This window comes from Onychomys torridus, chromosome 13 (assembly GCF_903995425.1).
Source record: "Onychomys torridus chromosome 13, mOncTor1.1, whole genome shotgun sequence".
Classification (NCBI taxonomy): Eukaryota; Metazoa; Chordata; class Mammalia; order Rodentia; family Cricetidae; genus Onychomys; species Onychomys torridus.
The window spans coordinates 15,470,866-15,489,065 of NC_050455.1; the positions used below are offsets into that span (position 1 = coordinate 15,470,866).

Here is an 18,200-nt window from a genome sequence, read left to right on the forward strand (position 1 = left end):
TCTCCTTCCAGACATTTGTCTGCCAGCTTGGATCCACCTTTTCGATCTTTATCTCCATGCTAGCCTTGTGTGGCCTGCACCTCCGCCACCTCTCAGGTGTCTTCCTTCCCTTGACTCCTCTTAGAACAAGATTGCAAGCATTGGGTCTCCTAACGGGGTAGTGTTCAAATCCCATCGCAGTGGGATTTTCTTGGCAGCACGCAGGCAGGCACACTTTTTTTTTTTTTTTTTTTTTTTGCCTAACTAAGAGAAGGGGAACGGATAACTCCTACATGGTTCCTTGTTTCTTTAGACAAGTATTAAACCCTTTCCTCCCTCAAGCAGGCCCCTGTCTCCTAGCCCCTCCCTATTGTCTTTCCACATCAGTCACCCAGAACAAAAAAGTCCTGTCCCTAGCCTTCAGTCCTGAGCGGGAGCAGCAGGAAGAGGAAGAGGCAGGGAGTCGCTGCAGCAGCCGGACAGGGTGGGAAGAAAGGAGGAGAGGGGGAGGGGTCAGAGACAAGTGGGCCCTCACGTGAAGGGGGCTGGCGCAGGCAGCTACTACCTCCTCGGCTCTCGCTGTCCGCAGGCTTCACCTGGATCGGCCGGTTCATCTGCAACAGAGTAGAGGGAACAGCGTTACTGGTAGCCTGGTACCAAAGTACCAGAGTGCACAGATGCCAGCGGGCAGGACCCGCCCCTATTGGGAACCCACACACCTAGAGACAAGCAGGTACATTCTCCCAAGTTCCACCCGTCTTCGTCCACCACTTCATCCTCCAAAGCCCGGTAACTGCGCGCCAGCCGGGTGAGTGGGTGGAGGTCTTCTAGGTTGGAGAAGCTACAGGGCTTCACCCTCTTTGAATAGCTTTCAATAGCTTGATACTAGAATCTGGGGGGGCGATAGCATGCTTATTTCTCCTCTCTTTAATCAGAAGGCCCTCCTGTACCCGAGCCACACCCGTGGTCCAGCCTTAGGTCCCTCAGTACAGCTGGCTTTGCCGAGCTGGTCCCTGCAGGTGTCTGACTTCAGGCCTTGCCATCTTTCTAAGCCTGGCCTGTGAGACCGTGGTGGCGGAGGACTGGGTTCCCACATCTATGTCTGGAAAGGAGCTCTAGACTGGGGTTCCCGAAGGCAGTCAGAAAGGTCGGCCCCGAGGGTGGAGCAGACACCACCAGATTTCTCATGCTTGTAGGTATGGTGTCGGGGCCCTGGGGCACTGGATAGGCTTCTCCCTGGAACTAGTGCAATACTACATTTTGCCACTAGGGGTCTCTGAACTCCAAGCATCTTGGCTCAAATGGCTGGTTACACCCCAGCTCCGAGGCACTAGTGTGGTCTCTCCAGCCTTGGGTTCCCGCTGTATTTCAGACAATAAAAATCACAGAAACCACACAATGCGACGTTCTTTATGTCTTTACCATGTTTCTCCTGTATGCTCCTCCATGATCCCTTTTTGCAGATGCATTTCTTTCACAAGAACAGGCCCCAAGAGGCAAGGAGAGCGGCGAGAGCACCCCCATTTTAAAGACCGAGAAGCCGAGGCCAAGAGACAATCACGTGCTTTCCCAGGCTATCTTGTGGCAGGGTCTGCAAAGGCTATTTTTGCACTTGCTTGCACTGTACCTTAAGACCTTGTTGCCAATTCCCCTCCCTTACGGGGCCTGGAGCAGCAGTCACAAGCTGCCTCCTGCCTTCCAGTCTAGGATTTGAAGTGAGTTTTGGCTGCCTCGAGACGACTGGGGGTTGTGGCGAGGACGTTTGTGACTCAGCAAGGTGAAGCTGAGGCCAGGGGAAGGGCAGAGCCATGCAAGGAAGGACAGAGGCAGCAAGCAAGATTCGGAGCGAGGGCGGACAGGGAAGGAGATACGGGAGCCAAGGCCAGCGAGACAGGCCTCTGGGGGCCAGGCTGTTCTCCTTTGCCGCCAGGTCGTGATAGACAGCCCTGGAAGCAGGTGACAGAAAGGTGCATTGTATAAACGCTCCAGCCCCTCCAGCCACAGGAGGAGTGTCATACTATAGCAAACTGCTAGCTATAGTGTGGAAGTGTGACAGGGTACTTTTGGATCCCCAGCCAAGACAGTCCGTTCCAAACCCTGAAGGAAAGGAAATGTCTAGAGGACCAGCCAGGAATCTCACTATGGGAGAGGGGATCCAGGCGAGAGTTTTGATACTCCTGGCTGGCTGTTCAGAGTTTAGCATCTCACTGGGGAGTGAACCTAAGGCTATCCAGTGCTCTAACACTGAACTATAGCCCCCGCCCCCTCTTGGGACTTAATAGAGTTGGGCCCCAGCACCCAGTTATGACCACTGTTTTCTCTCACACGCATCTCTCCAGCCTTTGTGCTTTCAGAGTGGATAATTCTCTGAGGTCAGGAATATTGTCTGTATCTTCCTGGGAGGAACCTGACTAGGATGCGACCAGGAGAGGCAAGGCCAACACTACCAGCGACACAGTGACTAGCTTTCAGTTAGGCACCCCAGCCACTGGGACAGGAAGGGCCAAATAGTTAGTGTAGACTGGAAAACGTCCAGGTAGTGAGGGCAGCTCGGGACAGATCCTTTGGTGTAGAAGATGCTTCCGCTGTCTCCTGCATGCTCCCACCCCACATTTCTACATCGCCCTCCCTCAAGTTCATTCCTTGGGCCTGCAGTGCCCTGCTCCAATGTCCTGTCGTTCTTTAAGGCCAACAGGGTCCCCACTGTGGACTGAGTTTTGCAACCTCCATTCATACAGTGAGGCTGTGGCCCTCAGTGTGACCGTATCTGGGAAAACCAAGAGCATCAATGAGGTGACTACAGTTACATTGAGTAATAACGGCAGGTCCCACATGGCTGCTGTCCTTATGAGGCAAAGAGGAAACACAGGGACCTTCGCACACAGACAAAGGCTGTGTGAGGACACAGCAAGGTGACTCTCTCCAAGAAAGAAAGACTGTACTCAAAACCAAACCTGCTCATGCCTTCTTCTAGAACTTCCAGCCCCCAGGGCAGTGAGACATACATTTGGGTGCTTTAAATCACCCAGTAGCCCCAGCAAATGAACGAATCTGGTTCATGAGATCTGACTGAGGGAAGGATCTGACAGGGAGTCCATATAAAAGGCACACTTGACGGTGGAAGTCCACTTGCAAGAAGGGGGGGGGGGCTTAGGCTGCTCAGGACGCCATAGCTGCTACATGCATTATATTGCTAGATTATGATAACTTCTAGAACATATGTGAACAGAGTCACTTCAGTCAAAGAAACAGAGCTTTGAAGAGACTAAGACACCAGCCCGGAGTCACATAGACAGCAAATGGAAGCATTAGTATGAACCCAGTGTTCCAGATAGCTGCTTCTGGGGTTGGAAGATGCTGGGAGCCATGCAGGGTGGGCTCAGGGGTGGTCTAAGGAGGATCCTAGCCAAGATGAAGAGCCGAGGAGAAGGGCACTGATGGGGGAGTCAGTCTGGCTGAGTAAGGCAGGCAGAGGTGTGAGGAAGACCTTGTGTGTGAACGGAGCCTTGTCCTTAGCGGCAATGTGAGTGTGTGTGTGGGGGGGAGGTGGGGGAAGGAGAGAGGTCTCTGCCTCTGGGAGGAGGTTCCAAGTTCTAGATTAGTATTCTTTAGAAGAGTCCTACAGTTTGCCAGCGTCTGGGACAGAAATTTTTCTGACATGATCCATCCTATTTTCCATGGCAACTGACAGGTGATGAAACTTTCTCCGTGTACATGGAGCCGTCCACTCTAGACACCCTGCCCTCTTCAAGCCACTCTCTGGCCTTGTCTTTGGTACCTGACCACTCAGAACGCTCAGCCTTACACTCCTGAGTTAGGCTTGACATATCTCCTCCCAAGAGTCCCTCATCCCATGCCAGGCCTGGACCATACCCCTAGACCTCCCCTGAAGTTTACTGCTGACTCATTCACTCCTCATCGTCCCCTGTGTCTCTCCCTAACTTAAATGAGGGCTTCCTGGTGGCGGGAGTCCAGCTTCTCAATGTCCTGTCACTTAAACCTCAGCCACAGGCTGGACACCCATGGGTTCTCCACACAGACCACTGGAGCAGAGCTGACTTCGCTCCCACTGAGCTGAGAGCTTCCTGGAGCCATTTTGTCATTTGCATTGAAACTGAGGGTGGTCAGTGTTCAGAGCTTGCCTCAAATGGCCCAGATAACAGACATGCCCAGACTTTCTTATTTTGGAGCAGAAGTCAAATGTCGGACTGTGGTGTGGAGGTTTCCCAGCTCCAGCAGGCTTTCCACAGGAGGCTGGGGCAGGAATGAAGACTGCCTTCCCAGCTCCTCATCTTGTGTAGGTCCAGCCTTATCAAGCCCTGGTTCTGCCTTAAAGAAGGAGGTGTGGACAGAGCAAACAGGCCTGGGTGGAGGGTACCGAGTCAGGCCGCAGAGGTGGTGAGAGATGACAAGGCCAAGTGTGGAGGAGGGTTGGGCAAGAAGCCAGGAGGCCACCATTGGAAAAGGGAGCGGGGATATGGAGTGAAGAATGAACAAAGGAAGACCTGAAAGGGCAATGGCCACCTTGCACCTCCTTGTAGCAAACATTATTTCTCAGGCCTAAGCCAGGATCCCCGGACCCACTGGTCCTCATTTTTCTCCTTTCTCACAGTCCTCTGTCATCCATCCACACCTCCCAACAGTGTGGGGGTCCTGAGAAAGCCACCATGTGTGTCTTATTTTCCTAAGGTGTGTTCTTCATTCTGGATCCTGCCCTCCAGGATGGGGTAGGGTGTCAGCCCATCCAGGGTTGGGCTTTCCTGCATCAGCAACAGCTGCCTAAGGAGCTAAAGGCGCCTGTGCCTGTCCTCTGTGGAGACTATTTGGGAACTGTGGCCTTTTTTTTTCCAGGTAAAGTCCCCTCAGAAGGAGCAAACTGATTTGGCTTGAGTGTGCTATTTTCCTGAGCTGTGCACAGGTGGCTGGGGAGTAGCCTCTTCTTGTCCCTTACCACACCCAGGTCCGGTCTCATCAACTTCTGCTTTGGGGGGAGAGATGTGTGTGGAGTGAGCTGGTCTCACCAGATCAGTATTTAGGGCCAGCTTTGCCCCTTACAATGGCAGAGGGTGGGCAGGCAGGTGGCTCCTTCCCAGTCTTTTCCCTCCGGCTCTGTCTCCCTGCTACCCCCCCCCCCGCCACTCTGTGCATCAACACATAGCCATGCATTAAACAAGACATTCCATTAATTTCTTCATCATCATAACGTACGCTGGGACATACCCTTTAAATATTCATTCAGCTATGAAAACTGGGCATTAAAATTTTAATAATGTCAAGCTCATTTGAACCAGGCTCCTTGGGGACGATTACGATACAATTAGAATAAATACGATGATTGAGCTGGTCAAAAGGCTTCACCTGTCCAGCACGGCTCTCTGCATAGGTAGAGACCTGTGGCTGATGGGCAGACAGACTGACAGACAGGCCAAGCTCTTTCCTGACTCCGTCCCCGCTCCTACACTCCTGTGGCCTCCTCACTGCCACACAGGTCTCTGCCGCCTGATCCCTGAGAGCCAGGGTGCAGGGCCACCATCCATCTTCAGGAAGATGGCTCTGATTAGCAAACTTCTTCCAGTTCCTGCTGGTAAGTACCAGGCTGCTCACTGGATTCATGTGAGAGCACAGTTTTATTTACTCTCCCCAACCTTTAAAGGGTTCTTGGGACTGCGGTGAACCATCTCTACAGCGGAGCCAGCCTGGACATCCAGGGGTCCCTGAACTATCAACTGTACCCTGTAAGCACAGTCTGCAGCAATGTTGAGCCTGCAGCCCTGAAGGCTGGTGTGGAGTTCTGGGGTGAGGCTGAGCCTTCCTACATTCCTCATTGCCTTACAGCTGTCAAAACCCAATTCTGGAGGTGACCTAGCATTGTGCTCTTGTGTGCTCATCCAGCTTCTACTTCCCTGATGACAGAGAAATAATTTCTCATTAGGTCATGGGCCCTTCTTTAGAGTCTGGTACCTTCAGACCCAACCTCTTGACTGAGCATCCCTGGATCACATGTGCACATGTGGCTGTACGTGATCAGTAGTATAACATGCAACTGTTGCCTTTAAAGAATTCATTTTGTGTTGAGCATCAGGATGAAAGAAGAAGGTAGAAGAATACAGGAAGGGAGTGCCCATTATAGGACAGGCAGGACCAGCCTCTCCCGCTTCCCATGTCTGTGGGCAGAAATAGCTCTGTGGTGTAGGAAGAGGCGTAGTTGGCCTGATTTCAATAGGGCTAGCCCTCTGTGTTCCATTCTGGGTTCCTCCTTCCACTGGCAGATCCCTGAGCCCCAGGTGCTCCCTGGTTTGCAAGTGAGGACCCCCAGGGACAAGTGATCTTAATGTGTGGCATGCTATCTCTGGGACATGGTCAGTACCAGGGTAAAGGGCACAGACTGCTGGGATACAACCAGACCTGTCATAGCACAGCCAGCCTGGGCTGCCATAAGATGAAGATGTTCCATCCTGATCCCTACAATGTGCCCACTGCTGGTTGGTACAGATAACATCCATGATACATAGGTGTGGGGATCAGTGCATGGAAGGAGACAGCCTTTGCACAAGCAAAGATCTCAAACCAAAACCATGTCCCAGAGCATCGCTTAAAAAAAAAAAAAAAAAAAAAAAAAAAAAAAAAAAACAAAACAAAAAAAACAAACAAACAAAAAACAACGCGAGTTCAAAGCTGAAATTCAAAGAATTCTAAGGCACTGACGCCCTAAATTCTAAGCGTGTGTGTCTTCTGAGAGTAGGGATGCTACGCAGAGGTGTTTCCCTAAAAGATGCTCTTCAACCCCTGTCCTCCATCTCCACGAACAAGCTTTGGAGATAGGATTACACCATGAAGCCCACCCTAGCTTCAAACTTGCAATCCTCCTGCTTCATCTCTCCAGTGCCATCGTGCTTGTCAACTTCAGGCACTTTTGAGAACAGAGACTAAGCATGGGCAGCCACTGGCATGCAAGTCTGGTGCTGAGAATCCCTTTCTGGTCAGACAATGAACTCCCCCATCAATTCTCAGGGAACAAAGGTGTGTGGCTCTCCAGGCTGCCTTCCCTGAACTTTACCTTGACACAAATAAAGTAGTCAGCACATTAAGGACAAAAGCCTTTGTCCAAAACTGCCAAGAGGTCAAGATCTCATGCAATGCCGGGTTAGAGTCCCAGGCCATGTGTCACAGGCTCTGGCAGAGTTGAAGGGAAGACTGAGCCCTTGCCTGGGGATTTCCACTGCCCTGGTGAGGAAGGCTCTCAGGGGGAAATAAAGGGGCTATGGGCATCATTTGTAGTTATAAAATACAACTGCTTTAATTGCCTCCTTAATAAGTTGCATATGGTTCAGTCCATAAGAGATGGGCTAGAGGTTCAAGGAAACAGTTCTACTATCAGCAAGGCCTGACTGTGGACGCCCCCAGGAGCACCCATAGCACCACCAAGCTGGCCGCCTGTCCAGGTACAGAATTCCAGAGCTGCTTGGAGTATAGGTGCTGTTGATGTCTTTTCTGCTTGTCAGCTTCCTATCTCTCCTGTGGGTCTTGGCTTTCCCTCTTGGTTCTGCAATATATCAGATGTCTTTTCAAGTCTGCCCCCTCCCCATTCTTTATTCCATTGCTTTGTGGCATCGATGGAATGTTCTGGTCCCAGGGTTGATGGTTTGTTTAATGTCCATCTCCACTCTGTAAGGGAAGGCCCACAGCCACATTGTTGCTGATGCACATCCAGGCCCTAGTGATGGCCACAGAACAATGGATATTTGGGACACTCTGAGGACTTGGAGGTAGCTCAGTCATTAAGTACTTGTGGTACACGCATGAGGGCCCGAGAATGATCCCCAGAGCCTGTGTGAAAAAGCTGGGCATGGCAGCATGTGCTTATAATCAATCACAGTGATGGAGAAGTAGGGCCAGGAAGATTTCTGAGGCTCTCTGGCCAGCTAGCCTAACCTAATTGGTGAGTTCCAGACCAGTGAGAGACCCTGTCTCAAAAGTCTAAGCTGTGTTCGCTTCGGCATCACATACACTAAGACTGGGAAGAGGCAGGGAATATTAACACAGCCCCAGAAAAAGGGTGACACGTGGATCCCTAAAGCAGTCCATATTTTGAAAGTATGAGGGGGACTGGTTGAGGAGAAAGGTTCCAATGGGAAAGGGAAGGGGGTGGAGGGAGAGATGAATAAAATCCATCATATAAATATTTTAAACTGTCAAACAAAAACAAAGTAGACAGTGTCTTGTGGAGTGATACCTACAGTTGATCTTGCTCCACGCATACATGTGGGCATATGCATTCACAAGGGAACACACACACACACACACACACACACACACACACACACACACACACACACACACACACACACAGGACTTAACATATTTGTCAAGTGGATGACTAAGTCCTCTCTCAGGTGGCATCATCACCCCAGTCCCTGGGTCTGGCGGAAGGACCTGGAGGCTGGAAGTGGGTCATCTGCCTTCAGACCTGGTTTCCAGACCGAAGAGAAAGGCCCTTTTAATCCTCTGCCCTCCAGCCGAGTGGTGGTGTTGTACCTTTGGATTAGGAAGGGTTTATTGAAGCAGTGAACGCCCTTTAGAGACAGCCAGCAGTACCGACCAGACAGAAGAGCAGGGTTATTGTTAAAATATGCAAATCTAGACCCCATTGAAATACAAACCCTCCAGACAAGATTATTTTTGTAATGAATCTCGCTTCTGTCCTCACCGCCCCCCCCCCCCCATCCAAGAAGGCCATCTGATGCTTGTCAGGTCAAGATACATCAGCCCTGTCAAGCTCTTCACCCCTTTCTTCAGTTGACCTGCCAACTAAGGCCCCTGGCATATTCCTTAGGCAAAGTGCTTAAGGTAGCCTCCAGGTCATTCCCAGAGACCCTGTTCTGTGTGCAAGCCCCTCATTCACCCCTCACCTCCTCTTGCTTATCACAAAGTAAGTCCCAAGGCTTTGCCTCCACTTCTTGCGAGACTGTCATGATTGAGTCACTTGATTACACCCGTGGCTTTGTGTGTGGTGTGTGCACCTGTGTGTGCGCAGGTACGCAGGGTGTGTAATGGCCAGAGGCCAATACAGGATGTCTTCCTCCATTGCTCTCCACCTTATTTTGTGAGACAAGATTTCTCGCAGAACCTGGAGTTCAGTGATTAAACTAGACTGGTTGACCAGTAAGCCCTGGGAATCCTCCTGGCCCTGCCTTCCCAGTGCTAGGATTACAGGTGAGCCTGGCATTTTATGTGCATACTGGAGATCAAACCCAGGTCTGCAGGCTTGCCTGGTGAACACTTTGCTGACTAAGCCATCTGCTCGGCCCTCACACCTGTTGCACTGTGCATCAACTGACCTGGGATGCTTTGCTCTGCACTGTCAACCGTGTTGGGTTTCAAGGACAGTTGCTCAGAAGCAGCAGAGCTTCTAATTGCCTTGGGGGACATGGCTGGATCCTGTTGTAGGAATAGTCCTTCTGGCTGTGAGAAAGGACCTGTAAAGTCAGGCATGTGGTGGGAGCTGGGCACCTGGACAGGACAAGGGTGAACTGTGGCAAGCCTCTCTTATGTTCCAGAATTTTCCATAACCATATAGTGGACATTATATTCTTTGTTTTTTCCTGAAACTAGAATTCTCAGGGTGGGTGGGATTAGGGTTGGAGGGCAGTGTGTGAGTGTGAGTGTGTGTGTGTGTGTGTGTGTGTGTGTGTGTGTGTGTGTGTGTGTGTGTGTTTAACAGGGATATGAGAGTGAGGAGATTCACTTAGGGTGAGGGGAGAGGCAGGCTGTACTTGCTAAGACTGGCAGGGACTGAGTGCTGCTGTGTATTGGGTGTTCCCTGAGACAAGACAGAATTCCACCAGGGCCTCTTATAGCAAGAGCATGGAGTGGGGTGAGCTCAAAGAGGCCTGAGAGATGCCAGACAGATGATTAAAGCAAGACCAGCACTGTTTTCTGGTATCCTGCCCCTCCTGCTCTGGACCTGTAAGAAGACAGGAGTCCAGAATTGTTGCCAGAAAGGTACTAGACACACTGATCAATTATCCCATGGTATAGCTGTCCTTCTTGATTCCCAAGTGACCCCATGCCTCAGGCCAAACCTGGCAAGGGGACTAAGGGTGTGTGTGGAGTGCAGAGCCCTTAGTCCAGGCAGCCCCCTTTGCAGCCTACGCATCCTCTTTGGTCCAGCCCTCCAAGCAGGCTGCCTGGCAGTTGCTATGCAACAGGCTTCTCTGCTCTACAGTGTCCAGCCAGTAGCAGCAGGCAGGACTGGGAGGCTGTTTTGCTGGTGGGCGGCTTGTGCTGCCCACACTCCTTCCGTCTTGTTCACCTTCCTCCTTCTCTGAACCTTCTCCTCCCTGTTTCCCTGGAATTTATGTGTAAAGTCTACTGCTCTTTCACCTAAAGGGCTAGAAGGAAGGTTTCTCCCATTGTCCCTGTGGTCTGGACTGGTCAGAGGTCCTGTGACAGCCCCAGCCCAAGCCCATTGCTGCGTCCAGTATAGAGAAGACCTCTCAGTTGGTGTTTGGTATCCCCTGTTCCCCTGAATGTCCACAGTACAATGAGGAGGGAGGAGTCTTTGTGGCTCACACTTCTCTGGGCTAGGGCAGGTGAAACAGAATTGCCAAGATGGAGCCCATGGATCTCTGACTCTAAGGAAGCTGGGATTTAGTGGTCCTGCGTCCCTGTCATGACTTCAGGTCCCCCAGTGCCGAGGGGACTGTCCATCTTAGCTTACTGTTCCTACCCATCCATCAGGGCTGCACTGGCAGAGGTAGGAGGATCCTCACAGCCTTAGTTAAGCACTGCTGCCTGTGGAAACCAAGCTAATTAGCTGCTGAGCCTGGCTGGGTCACTAACCCTCTTCAGGGTGGGGGTGCATGATGGTTGAAAAACCAGTGGATGGATAATTCTGGATGAAAGCAGCTCTGATTTAGATGCCAGGCCCAGATTTCAGTCCCAGCTTTTCAGTGTACTTGCTCCTGGAGACAGCAGTTACTTAACCCCTTAAAGGCATACCCTCCCAGGATGCAGGGGGACAGAGCTTAATGAAAACTCTTAGCACAGTGTCCCACAGCCATCCTCTCCCTCCAGCCCTCTTGTGGCTCTCCCTACCCCACTGAGGAAAGGCTGAGGTTACGGTGGAAAGGCTGTGTATGACCAAGAAGCAGGGGCTTCCAAATACCAGAGACTTGTGTTACCTATTATCTGTCCCCTCCCAAGGGCCTACCCTTTGCTCTTGTCCCAGCTTTGTCCTCTTTACTTGGTCTATCAGTATCAGTGTCCATTTCTTTAATGCATCACAACATTGATTCATTCATTCACTCATTCATTCATTCCTCCACCCAATGCTTATTGAGTACCTCAGTGGGCAGGACCTATTCTATTACCCCCTTCCACACTGGTGTTCACGGCCCAGTCTTTAGAAGAAAGAGGGCTGCTGGAAGCCCACTCTGCTCCATTCTTCTTGGGCCCCATTGTATGTTGTGCTCGCTGATTTGGCTAGGTTGGCTGGCCAGTGAGTTTCAGGGATCAACCTGCCTCTTCCTCCTGAATGCTGAGATTAGAAGCACTTGCCATTATAGCCAACTTTTCAGTATATGCTGGGAACTGAACTCAGGCCCTCGTGTTGCAAGCACTTGATTGACTGAACTGTCTCCCCCCAGTCTACCATCTGTCTATTTTTATTTTTATACCATTCAGTTTTGCTACTATGGCTCTATCCTATAATTTGAGATTAATGTTTACTATTGTTGTTGAGATAGAGTCTGAAGAATGTAGCTTAGGCTGTCCTTGAGCTCACGATGTAGAGCAGGCCACCTTCAAAATCATGACACTCCTCCTGCTTCAGACCCCCAGATTGTTGGGTGTGAACCTCCATGCGTGCTTTTCTTTTCCTGTTTTGTTTTTTAAAGCCATTATGACTTGGACTTTATACTCCTGCCCATCACCACACAGCATCATGACGAAATCACTAGACATACAGTCCTGCACTGACAGGTACCCCAGCTTGCAAAAGTCCTCTCATTCTGACGGGTGGGGAGCTGCCTGGGGAGGGGAGGTTCCCACTGAGTGTGAACACGTGGGCGTCTTGGGGCCTCATGGGCTAACCTTAGTGATCAGTGGGGCCGAGCTCCTCTACCAAGTGTGGGTCTGTCTCACCTCCCCTCCTCCTCCGCTGCTGCTGATCCTGCCTCCCAAGGCAGTGCTCTGTGGCTGAGCAGTTCTTCACACCTTAGGTCTTAGTGTTTGCTTGTAAACATTCCATGATTCTCCTTCAACCAAACACCAGTCCTGTCCTGCCTTCGCAGAGCTCTCTGCATCTCCAACTGGCACTTTCCAGCCCACAATGCCACTATTGCCTCTGAAGATTTAGACCGGGGTCTCCTGGACAAGCTAGCAAAGCAGGCATGAAGAGGGTGTCGGATCCGGCCCAGAGACTGGCACAAGGACCCTTTTCTGTGTCATCCACCCCTTTCCCCACCTCCTTATTGACTCACCTTACCTGAACCACATGCTGAGTCCCCTGTCTGTTCCCTCACCCCCCTAGGTTTGACCTCAGCCAGGTTTCTTCCACTCCCTCCCCAAATCTGAACCCTCTTAATTTTCTCCCAAGGCTTCAGCCTCAGCATAGGCCGGGGGAGAAAGCCCACACCAAGTAAATGACAAACGAAGAGGAAATTGCTCTTAATCCCCACGCCACAATCTGGTGATGTCGGCCAAGCGCAAACCTGAGTCATCCTTTGAACAGCAGGCAGCGACATTTGCTTTTTGGAATTTGTTTTGTCTCTGGGCTTTAGATTTAATCATCCCCCCTCCCTCTCTCCCTCCCTGCTTCCTCCCTCCCTCTGCCCCTGGTGCTCCAGTGTTCTGATGTGAGCCTGCACCCAGCTCATCCTTGCCTGTTTTCCTGGCATTCATTAACACAGCTCTCCAGCCTCCAACAGGCTAAATGATGAATCAGGTTAAATTCCAGACAACAGCCGCACAGCACCATCAATTAGCCATCTCCGGGGCAGCTTCATTAATAAGCATCGATCACGGTCCTCCTTCTGGAACATGCCAGGGTCTCTGGGTCACGGGCACTGCCTGCAAGCGTGTCAGGCTCGGGTGCAAGTATCAGTGTATGTGTGTGTGAAAGCTGGGGTGTGGGGTGAGGGGCAGGTGATGACAGAAGGGTGGGTGAGTACATGATGGGTGAGTGGACCTAAGTGGGTGTGGCAGTAGATTTGTGATTAATGTGCAGCATGTAAGAGTGTGTGTGTGTGTGTGTGTGTGTATGTGTGTGTGTAGGTGACTCTATACAAGGTGCGGCATGGGATGTGTTTGCTGTAGATGTGGCATGTGGGTGGAGTGTGTATTCGAGGATAAGGAGCTATACTCTCTCCTCGTCCAGCACTAAGTCTCTCTTCCAGTTGTCCCAAGAATCCTCCTTCCTCCACCTCTGGCCAGGCAGGCCCATGTCTTCCTTCTGCCCGAATGCATGGAGGTGCCACTGGTCCCTTGCCTCGTGCTCCTCCTCTTCTTCCTTAGGATTCCACTTGGCTTGCAGTCCTGCGAGGTAATCCCAAACTCTGCCTTGCCATTCTGCCCCTGCTCCTGGTACATTCCGGATGTCAGCCAGCTATTCCCCCTGGCATAATCTCTAGCCCAGAGCCAGACGTGTTCCCACAGCTCGTGCTCAGCCTTTGGGGCTCACTTTTCACTGTTCAGTACATATGGCCTCATCCTCCAAAACCTTCAGCTCTCTGAGATCAGAACCCAACTCTCTGCCTCCATTACTCCACTCCTGCTTTGTCCCATATTTGCCTCGGGCAGCAAACTTCTGAGCCTGGAACAGCTGGAAGGCTCAGTGATCCCTGTGCTTATAGGCAGGGCCTGGCTCTGCAGGCTGGCCACTCTCGGCCTGCACCCCACCCCGGTCACTCTTGAGGAACCAGCCTGGACACACTTCCCGAAGGCACGGGCCTCTGAGTCTTCCTCTTGCCTGCTCTCCACTCTTTACTTCCCAGCACCGCTTCCCTCGTGCAATGCTGACCACAGTCCAGCAGCCTGCGGCCACGCATATCCCCGCTACACTTCCCAAAGTCTGCTTTAAGGGGGTAGTTAGAATCACCCTAAGAATCACACATGGGACAGTGTAGTCCCAAAGTGTGAGCATTCAGGTGGGGACAGATGTGTGACCTCTCATGGCAGCCTAGCAGATTGGCTTCTTAAAGGTTAATTAAGAACCTTCAGCTGGACAGCACGGCCATGGTGCGGCCAGTGACAGTGGATGCTGTGTCTCTCCAGACCATTAAACACTAATTAGGTTTGGAAAGTCTATTGAGCTCCTGAGGTCTTGTCAAGGCAGGTGCTGGCCCCGGGATGCCCTTTGAAATACCAGCACAATCACCTTGACCCCAAGCTCACCTGCTGGGCTGCCTGGTTACCTCAGGTTTTGAGCCACATCCCCCATCTCACTGTCTTTCCCTTGCCTGGTTTTCCCTGGCCTACCTGCCCTCTTGATGCCTGCTTGCAGGCTGAGCAGTCTATCTGGGTCCTGCCCAATGGATGCCTCCTTCTGTCCCTTCTTGCTCTCAAGATGCCACCTCTGTCCACCTTCTCCCATTAGAAATAGGCTTGGAGTGACATGGGTGTCTGGTAGATGGGACAGGCTAATAGTGGTTGCAGAACTGGCCAGAGCTCCAGTGTCCAATAGCAAAGAATGTGCTGGGAGAATCCATACCCTAAGCTCCACACCTTTCTCTTGGACTTGCCTTCCCTTCAGCCCTATTGAAAGTGTCTTGAGATATCTGGCCCAAGGATTCCCCTGGTGGAACACTGCTTTTTCCTTCAGCAAAGCCCCACCCACCAGAGTCCTAGCAACCCTCCAGGTACCTCTTTCCTGGAGTCTTGTTTTATTCCCTGCTGTTGAATTCAGAGAGTGTAGCCACAAGCTAGCTGCTCTTGGTAGTACTCATTCAGGCAGCTGCCCACTACCGGAAGCCCTGCCTTGTGCTAAGAGACCTTGAAGGAGATGCCCTGGAAGGAGGCCCCCTACCTCGTGGGATTTTACCATCGGTGATCAACATCCATCTGAAAGTCATGTTTCCACTGTCCACTGGCCCTTATCTTTAGCTCAAATGAGTTGTCATGGAGCTCAGAGATTTTTGAAGCAGGGAGATAAGTGTCTTCACACCAGATGTACAAAAAGATCACATGACTCCAGGGTTTTCCAGGCTGCTGGGCTAGGGTGTGAAAGTCTTGGCTCAGTTCTAGAAAAGTTGGGAAGTGGGAATGAGATTGGCCTCAGGCCTTTCCACAGAGTCTGCAAGTCTTACCTGACTGACTTCAGCTCTAGGAGCAACACATCTATCTGAGAACACATATGACTACCGCAGTGGCCACATGGTCACCATTGCCATGTAACCTCCTGTCACCACCATCATTGATAACTTCATCACTATTTTCTCAGTTACCGTAGTTACCATCATCAGCATCACACATGATGACCTGCATAGAGTATGGCTTAACTAGCAGGGTAGCACTATTGGTAGGATACTGGATGCCGGATGCTGGATAGCTGGTGTTCTGGGTGGAGCTTTCCTGTAACTCTCCATCTTCCGTGGTAGTTACCTTTAACCTTTATGCTAACCTGGTCCTGTAGAGAACACAGGATAGCTCAGCAATGGCTAGCAGCTTGCCTCATCCCAGTCACTGAGGCACCACACCCCTCTTTGATGAGGACTTTCCTGGTTGATGGTTTCTGGAGCAGTACAGGCCAAGTAGGTCAAGGCCCCAGCAAAGTGCTGGGCACCCAGCTTGGTATCATTTATCACTGGATCCTCTTCACTGCCCCTCTGGACAACACCCTGCACCCCTACTACTTCCAAGGAAGGCTGGAAAAGAGGTAGGTAGTGTACATCATTTAGTTTTCCCACCCATTCTCACATACTCCCCAGCTCTGGTGACAGGCAGGGCTGAAGTGAAGTGGGCCTGTGTGGGCCCAGGAGGCACAGCCCAATTTCATAAGCACGAAGTATTATGATTGCATTGATTTCCGTCATAAATCATATTTCCTATCTCCTGACTTTCTCTCCTGCGCCCTGACTTAAGCCTTGGTATTTTCTTTAGCTCCTGCCACTGCCGAGCCTAGAGATGATATTAGGATAATGATGATAAATTTTGCCCTGAGGCTAGGCCACTCCCTCTGTGTGGGGAGGGGGCCTGTGTGTCCCTTGGATGGAACTTTTGGCTAGAAGGTGGCTTTCCTGAGGACCTCGGGGAGGGAGGGTGCTCACCTATGCTTGAGTGTTTAGGTTTTATCACATAGGTACATGGGCACACATATAGGTACATGCAAGTGTGCTTATACTTATTCTCATACACGTGAAAGGCTTCATAGGCTTTTTGCTGGAATAGCTTGTATATGAGAATATGGCAGGAGGGCACACAGCTAAAGGTCAACGTCAACACTGAGCCTTCAAGGAGCAGCTACCATCAGCCTTGGTGGTCCTGGTGACTTAGGACCCTGTGTGTCCTATATTCCCCTATGCAGTGTACCTCACACTCTATCATGTGTCATCTTATCTTAGCCCTGCTGTGCCTCGTTCTTCCTTAAGAACACAGAGGGTCCCTGTGACAGCTGAGACGGGGCCTTCTCACCCTCCTAACTCTCACTGTGCTGCCAAGTCTGGGACATCTTGGTGGGTGTGGGCACAGTTTCCTCTAAACTCTGGCTTCAGGAAGTCTTTCTGTAAGCACAGTTGATACCTAGGTGAGGGTACAAGTTTGACTTCCAAAATGCCATATCACCAGGAGATGAAGCTCATGGATAGTGCTCTGAGTTCTTGGGTTTATGCCTTTCCAGATGAGTTAGGCTCTTCTCTACTGAGCTGGGGTCACTTGAGGGGGTGACAAAGACATTTGGGATCCCAGGCACAGCACCGGGATATTCCCATGCGGCTCTGGGCTGGACCTCCATAGTGTGGAAGACACTTTGGAACTACAGGTTCTCTGACACATGCACTGAACTTGGGACAGGAAGAAGGCTCAGTGGGGACATGGATGGATGGATGGCCTTTTATGTACTCTTCAACACATATTCCTGAGCTGAGTGTCTTCTCTCCACTTCCTGCCCCTCAGGACTGAGGGCAGATGCCACTGGTTCTGATCCTCTCTAGACTAGGACCTGCTCGAGACCTGAGTAAAGTCTGTTGGAATTTGTCAGAGAGCGATCTGGAATAGTGTCCTTACTGATAGGGAAGACAGAAAAAGGGAGTCACAGACTCAGGGAAGATGAAATGGTCTAACCTACCACCCACAATCCAGGAAGCTGTCTCACGGCACCCTCTAGGGTGAATGCCTCCCATGATGAGAGCTCACATCAGGCTGAGGGATGAGCCACCCACACCATCAACAGCTCTGTGTTCCACCCCCATGCTGTAAGTACAAGATATGCCTTGCTCTTCTGTAGACAATGACTTACAGCAGCTGTGGTGACGAGAGTCCGTTGCTAGGATGGGAAGGGCATCACCTTTGAGATCCCTGGCTTGGGTTTCATGGGGCATCATAGGGACTGAGCCATCACTGAAAGGGTTGTAAGCAGAGATGCCTAGCCTGTCAATCTCTTTCCTGTCCTTGCAGTCCTCTGTATCTGGCTGCTTAGACACATCCCTACAGTTCTGCCATTTCTCCTGCACAGGAGTTTAAACTGGGGGGAATAACCCCCCCCACACACACACACACGGTGGCATGGGGGCGGGGGACTCTCCATCCTCCTAAGGCTTTCTGCTCCCTGCCAGTAGTCCTGAGAGCCAACAAAGACAGTATTCAGGTTCAGCCTGCAGAGCACAGTGCTCAGAGAGCCCTGAGAGTGTGAGGTCAGAAGGAATGATCCCGCGTTCTGTTTCCAATTGCTGCTGTACCAATGGGAGAGGGTCCCTGCTTCAGCAGAGTGGACCGCCTTCTGAGAGACAGGAGGAGCAGGGTGAGACAGTGAGTGCATCTGGCCTGCCCTGGCTCTCTGTACTGCTTCCCCCACCCCATATTGTAGAAAACACAGGCCAAGCAAGACGTCAGATCCCTACTGCTGGCTTCAGCTGTATGACCACTCTTTCCCAACCTCGTACCTTATGGGAAATCATGAGTTGTCAGGGAGGAGGTCAAGTAATAACGAATGCTGAGATTGTGTGTGTGTGTGTGTGTGTGTGTGTGTGTGTGTGTGTGTGTGTGTTGTGAGCCATGTGGGACAGCCC

At 51.3% G+C, this 18,200-nt stretch overlaps 1 protein-coding gene across 1 annotated transcript in view; it reads right to left on the reverse strand.

The window, feature by feature from the left end:
• Window positions 1-18,200, reverse strand: part of Celf4 (CUGBP Elav-like family member 4) — a 283,403-nt gene that overhangs the window by 58,652 nt on the left and 206,551 nt on the right. Inside the window, 1 exon segment of the mRNA XM_036205194.1 lies at window positions 515-593. Within this exon segment, the coding sequence (XP_036061087.1) occupies window positions 515-593 (79 nt within the window).